Source organism: Babesia bigemina, scaffold Bbigscaff_65410 (assembly GCF_000981445.1).
Source record: "Babesia bigemina genome assembly Bbig001, scaffold Bbigscaff_65410".
NCBI lineage: Eukaryota > Apicomplexa > Aconoidasida > Piroplasmida > Babesiidae > Babesia > Babesia bigemina.
The window spans coordinates 1-6297 of NW_012237130.1; the positions used below are offsets into that span (position 1 = coordinate 1).

At 50.5% G+C, this 6297-nt stretch overlaps 3 protein-coding genes across 3 annotated transcripts; 2 read left to right on the top strand and 1 right to left on the bottom strand.

The window, feature by feature from the left end:
- Positions 1–213: 213 nt before the first annotated feature.
- On the top strand, positions 214–3336 carry BBBOND_0002330 (hypothetical protein, conserved; the record flags this gene model as incomplete). Its single annotated transcript, XM_012915073.1, has 1 exon — positions 214–3336. One exon carries the CDS (start codon positions 214–216, stop codon positions 3334–3336), a length of 3123 nt encoding a protein of 1040 aa, XP_012770527.1.
- Positions 3337–4118: 782 nt separating this feature from the next.
- BBBOND_0002340 (hypothetical protein, conserved) lies at positions 4119–4520 on the top strand (the record flags this gene model as incomplete). Its single annotated transcript, XM_012915074.1, has 6 exons — positions 4119–4142; positions 4194–4234; positions 4270–4294; positions 4346–4381; positions 4420–4455; positions 4494–4520. The coding sequence occupies 6 exons, from the start codon at positions 4119–4121 to the stop codon at positions 4518–4520; spliced, it is 189 nt and encodes a 62-aa protein (XP_012770528.1).
- Positions 4521–4864: 344 nt separating this feature from the next.
- Positions 4865–5675, bottom strand: BBBOND_0002350 (hypothetical protein, conserved; the record flags this gene model as incomplete). The annotated part of the gene is made up of 3 exons (XM_012915075.1): positions 4865–5061; positions 5225–5312; positions 5619–5675. 3 exons carry the CDS (start codon positions 5673–5675, stop codon positions 4865–4867), a joined length of 342 nt encoding a protein of 113 aa, XP_012770529.1.
- Between the last annotated feature and the right edge of the window lie 622 nt (positions 5676–6297).

Sequence of the window (6297 nt, forward strand, 5' to 3'; positions counted from 1 at the left end):
GACGCCGCGATCGGAAAAATTAAAACCGTAGCTGAGCATCACATCGGAACAAGCGACCTTGTAGGCGACAAAATTTCGGAGCTCGGTAAAGAAGGGTTTGAGCAATATAAAAAGCAAGTCTTGCAGACACCAGAAAGCTTGGCCGTCGCGGACGATGACCCAAACAAACTTGAAGGCACCCTCCCCGCTGCCATCAAGAGAATCCGAGATGAAATGAAAAACGTTTTGAGACAAATTGAACCTGACATTAAGCTTGACAACGGTCTTGAGCAGATTGACGCTTCCACCTTCAACAAGCCTTTCGATGAAATTAAGCGAAACATCGATGACCTGTGCACGACCATCAGAGAGGTTGGAGGCAACGCCCGAGACAACCTTAGACTTTTGAAAGATACTTACTTTAGTAAGAAGTCAAATCTTAGAGGTAGTATATATAAAATCAAGCAAGATCTCACCGATCTGCAGAAGAGTTTGGAGACTGGTCTGATTAAAACTACCACGGATGTCTTGAACGGCATGATTCCAACTCGAGACGCCACCATCACGTTGCTTGACAACCAAGTTCAACAGGAGGTTAAGATTGCTAGGAACGCTCTAAACATCCACGCGCAGAAGCAGTACATTGAGTCACTGAAAGAGCTGCTGACGGCATTCTCTCGAAAGGTCGAAAAGGAACTCGAACCTTTGCCGAGAGACATTTCCCTCGACTTGACCCTTGGCTTCAAAGGTTTTATGACGGCATTTGAACGGGATTTCATTACTAACGAAAAGTCAATTAGAGGTATTAGAGACATGAACCCTAAGTTCACACCTCAAAAGGAGTCCCTGCTAAGCCAGGCTGCTTCCAAATTCTTCGGTAGCGTCAACAGATTTCTGCATGATTTGCATAAACAGCAGGACTTTACGACGGACTTTGAGAAAATTCAGCCAACGCGTGAGGCGCTAGCTAAGTTGTTTGGAGAACTTGTCGATTCACAACACTTCGATCATGTCTTTACCAAAAACCTCGATGCCCTCAGTAATGCCGTCACTGCCTTCAAGCCCGCTACCTACGGCGCAGCCAAGAGCCCCTTGCTCCTCAATGCTTTAAAAGCAGGCTTCACCCCTCTCGTCGAGGAGCTCAAAAAGGCATACGTAAGCAGTTACTCCGGGAGACAATGGCAGGAGGCAGAACTGGGACACTACGCCAAAATCGGCTTGACCATCACGCCCATCTTATACGACGCTCTAACTGAACTCAAGAATAGACTTGAATATGAGAAGTGGAATGATCACAAAATCTATCACCCAGCTGACAGCACCTCAAGCCTCCACGCTCTCTTCTTCCGCGACAACGGGTATGACGTCCGTCGTCCTGAGAACGCTGAGCATGGCGAGCTGAATCACAATCGTGACTTCAACGGTAGCTGCATTCTCAAACACCTAACCAACAAAACGCATAATTTGTTCAGCCAACTGTCATATCCCGTCACCGACATTCCTCGATCGGCATCCGGGTCGGACGAGCTGGGTGTAACCGTCGCAGAGGAGAGTGGTCTCATCAAAAAACTCTATGATTTCCTACAGACGTACTTCAAAGTATGCCACTTAATAATCCACCCGAAAACTAGACCACCGTGCTCCGTTTACGAAATTCTCGTCTGGTGCTGCGGCCTGCAGTTCAACCACGTGTACGAGAAGCTCAAGGCGCACGTTGAATCCGAGTTCATGAAGGAGGACAAGCTAAATCCAGGTACAAAGAAGCTGCAGCCCTTCGAAGCGCACCCATATCCAGTCAAATACACTGACGTAGAAGAGCAGCTCTACAAAGTGTCTGCCCACTCCCACGCCGTCCTCACCGCTATCCTAGGCCACGGTCACAGGGACGGAATCTACGCGTGTGAGTTCTCCAACAACTCGCTAAAATTCGATTACCCAACCAGCATGATCCAACTGCTGTGTACGTTGTTCGACCTGCTCAAGCGCCTCTACCACCAGCTGTACTTCCTGCTGCAGCAGTGTCGGCACAATGCTCAGCTCAGCGGCTGGAGGGACTGCCACTACGGCAGGTACATCGGTGGGTCGGGCTGGCAGTGCAACACGAAGCAGTGCCCTAAGCAAGACTGCGACCAACGGCATGACCAAAGTGGCAGTCAAAGGGGTGGCCAATATCCCAACTGCGGCGTCAAGTCGCCACTGCAGTCGTTCCTGGAGGACGGTCTGAAAGGCCACCTGCCGCATTCGGTGTCAGCTAGGGGATCCAGTCTGTCATGTGGCACGTGTGGTAGTACACCTGGTATGCCGTGCAGAACGCCAATGGGCTTCGCTGACATCGGTGCCACCGCGTCGCATACGATGATGGGCCAGGATATGTGGGAGGTGCTTTACGATTTCTGTGGCCGTCCTAACTCCCCTCTCACTAGACTGTGCGGTTACCTCAACTGCCTTTTGCCTAGTGCGCCGAAAACGCTGGCGGACATGTTCAGCTTCTACTATCATCTCACCGATCGCTGGGGTATGAGTGGTAACGGACACAAGAGAGAGGCATTTGAAGAGAAACTAAACGCTGCCAATTTCGGGCGTCCTTATGGTGAGTTAAAAGTCTACTACCTATTTACCCCTAGTCACTCAGCATTGAAGAAGGGCCACTCCGATGGCAGCCTGGGCAGTCTCGTATGCTTATCAAGGGACTCCGTCGTATGCGGTCCTTTTTTGCGTCCCATCGGTCACGCCATCTACGAGACGTTCTCGTCAAAACACGCCGATAAATATTTGTCGTGGATCGTATACCTGACGGCAAGCTTTTACGATCTGCTGAAGAAATTGTATGATGAGTGCAATTCTAAATGCGGCTCCAGGGGCACCAATTGTCACGAACGAGCGTGCGTCAAGGAGTGTAGAACTACATCCACCAAGAATAAACCGCCACGATATCACGATGCCAAATGCAAATCCATTGTAAAGTGCAATGCTACGCTTCCGATATTGGCAAAATACGGGTTCACGTTTGGGGTTAAAGACAAGCTCAACGGAGATGAAAGCATAGATAAGAAACGCACGTGCAGAGATTTCTGCAATGTATTCCAAGAGGCTTTTAACGAAAACTCACACCTAATACAACTCATAAAAGCCATTGACGAATTCATATTCACCATCAGAGAGCCGTTTATATGGCTTAACGTCGCACTTTGGTCACTATCCCTCTTCTACCTCATCTGCGTAATGGTTGGCAGACTGGATGTGCTCCACATACGCTCACACCTGAGAATACCGTCGTCGCACAAGATAACGGCGCAGTCATTGTTGGCTGCAGCGCAAGTCGGAAGGCTTGCCAAGATATCGTATCTACAACCGTAATTGTATTCACGTTTGTAATTCACATCAACTCACGTAACTACTCACCTAGCTTTTCACCTACTCACCTAACTGACAAACGTAGTTTAATGTCTCGAATTACTCTAGCGGCAACCTGTGAACTAAATAGCGTTAAAATTAAGTGATGACTGGACGACAAAGCAACGTGTTGACCTAGCAACCAGGCAAAGTGCTAAGCAAGCACCCAGGCAAAGTGATAAGCTAGCACCCAGGGAAAGTGCAAAGCTAGCAAGCAGGCAAAGTGCTAACCTAGCAACCAGGCAAAGAGCTGAGCTGGCACATGAACCGTAATTTGGTTGTTGCGTTGAGTTGTGCGTTGACTGTGAGAGGTGTCCGCGTTGCCCATTGAGTCAGTGTCACGTGAGGCTGGGTGATTGGTCGCTAACGTAGGCGGCCGTGAGGGCCGCGGCGGGTGACCCAAGTCGTGTGTTGCGAGTCACTGGCAGGGTGGCGTTATCCGCGTTGACCCAGTTAAGTAGCATTTATAGGCAGCAATGTAGCGATTGTTAATATCACATTTAGGCACGTAGCCGACACACTCCGCCAGCATGGCGCCAATACCGCGGCTCGTAGCACGGTGCTGCTGCACTGTGGGAGTTGAGCGCACGGGTCGATGCAATTTTAATGGCGTAGCGAATAGTGAATAATTTAAAGTAGCTGTTGGTGCTTATGACATGCGTCGCGTCAGGGCAGCCGTGGTATCCTGGGCAGCGTGGGTGTCGGTGGCCTGGGCTGGGGGGACACAGCGGTGAGGGTAAGTGTTGATGAGTGGACTGGGAGCGGCAGTGGTACGTGTTGCAGTTGGTGAGTGCGTTGCTAGGTGATTGATATGTTAGCAGGTTGAGGGGACTGGGAGCGGCAGTGGTACGTGCTGTAGTAGGTGAGTGCGTTGCTGGGTGATTGATATGTCTGCAGGTTGAGGGGAGTGGGAGCGGCAGTGGTACGTGTTGCAGTTGGTGAGTGCGTTGCTAGGTGGTTGATATGTTCGCAGGTTAAGGGGAGTGGGAGCGGCAGTGGTAGTGTTGCAGTTGGTGAGTGCTGCTTAGGTGATTGATATGTTTGCAGGCTGAGGGGACTGGGAGCGGCAGTGGCAGTGTTGCAGTTGGTGAGTGCTTGCTAGGTGATTGATATGTTTGCAGGTTGAGGGGACTGGGAAGGGAAGATGACGGGAGTGAGGTTTACAATGAATGGTCAACTGTGTACCAGGTGTAATTATAAATGTCGAAGGGGTCAAGTGTGTAACTGTTGTCCTTGGTGTTGTGTTGAGTGTACTAAACGTTTTGACAGTTGCGATGATTGTTACTATCATCACCTTAAGCGCACTACAGGCTCGATGCCTTACAATTGCGAAAAATCGATATGTGACGTCCAATGTAAGAACAAAGAGAAGACATGTCAATGTAACTGTTGTAAGCAGAAATGTTCACAGCAACTCGGCCAGTGCAGTCCCGCCGCTGCACAGCTTTCCTCTTCTTCCTCCGGTGTCGAGTCTCAGTCCGAGACCAGTGCACTACGTGGTACCACCAGTCGAGAAGATTCCACCGACGACCTTCATGAACAAGTCTTCACACCTTTCCGCCCTGACCCCCATGCCATCGCCGCCGTCATCGTTGCCATCATCGTCGCCATCATCCTGCTCGACCTGTGCATCTTCCGCTTTCCGGTGGGCCGCAACATCCGCGATTTCCTCGTCCGCAAGATACCCTTCTGCATCGCGTTTTACAGCTGAACTAAGCAATTGTTAGCGCAATTTTCGTAATCCTCATCCCACAGATCACCTAACTGTCAACTGACATCCAATGTTCTAGACAGTAACGATTGCGTTGATGATCAATCAAATGAGCAGTGAGGTGACCATGTTACCCGCCACTTACATCATCGCCGCCGTCGCTTTCATCATCGTCGTCATCTGCGTCATGATCTACTTCCGCATTCGGCCGTTCCACAGGGTGCGGTATCTACTGCGCAGCTGATCACAATCACCTAACTGGAAACTGGCAACTAATGTGCTAGACAGTAGTGATTGCGTTGATGACAAATCACATGAGCAGTGAGGTGATCAAGCACCTGACCAATGCCATGACCAAAGTGGTGACCAAGCACCTGACCAATGTGCTGACCAATGTGGTGACCAAGGTGGTGACCAATGTGCTGACCAAAGTGCTGACCAATGTGCTGACCAGAGTGGTGACTAACGTGCTGACCAATGTGCTGACCAACGTGGTGACCAATGTGGTGACCAATGTGGTGACCAAGGTGCTGACCAACGTGGTGACCAATGTGGTGACCAATGTGGTGACCAAGGTGGTGACCAATGCCATGACCAAAGTGATGACCAAGGTGCTGACCAATGTGCTGACCAAGGTGGTGACCAAGGTGGTGACCAATGTGCTGACCAAAGTGCTGGTTACGGCAGCGATGACATGGTTACGGCAGCGATGACATGGACACGGCAGCGATGACATGGACACGGCAGCGGTGACATGGTTACGGCAGCGATGACATGGTCACGGCAGCGATGTCATGGTCACGGCAGCGATGTCATGGTCACGGCAGCGATGACATGGTTACAAGTGGTGATTATTATCCACTCTACATCGCCCCTTTATCCACTCCACATCGCCCCTTTATCCACTCCACATCGCTCCCTAACCCACTCTACATCGCCCCTTTATCCACTCTACATCGCTCCTTACCCACTCTACATCGCCCCTTAACCCACTCTACATCGCTCCCTAACCCACTTTTCATCGCCCCTTAACCCACTCTACATCGCCGCTTATCCACTCTACATCGCCCCTTTGTACACTCCTCATCGCCCCTTAACCCACCTTACATCGCTCCTTTATCCACTCTACATCGCTCCTTTATCCACTCTACATCGCTCCCTAATCCACTCTACATCGCCCCTTATCCACTCTACATCGCCCCTTATCCACTCTA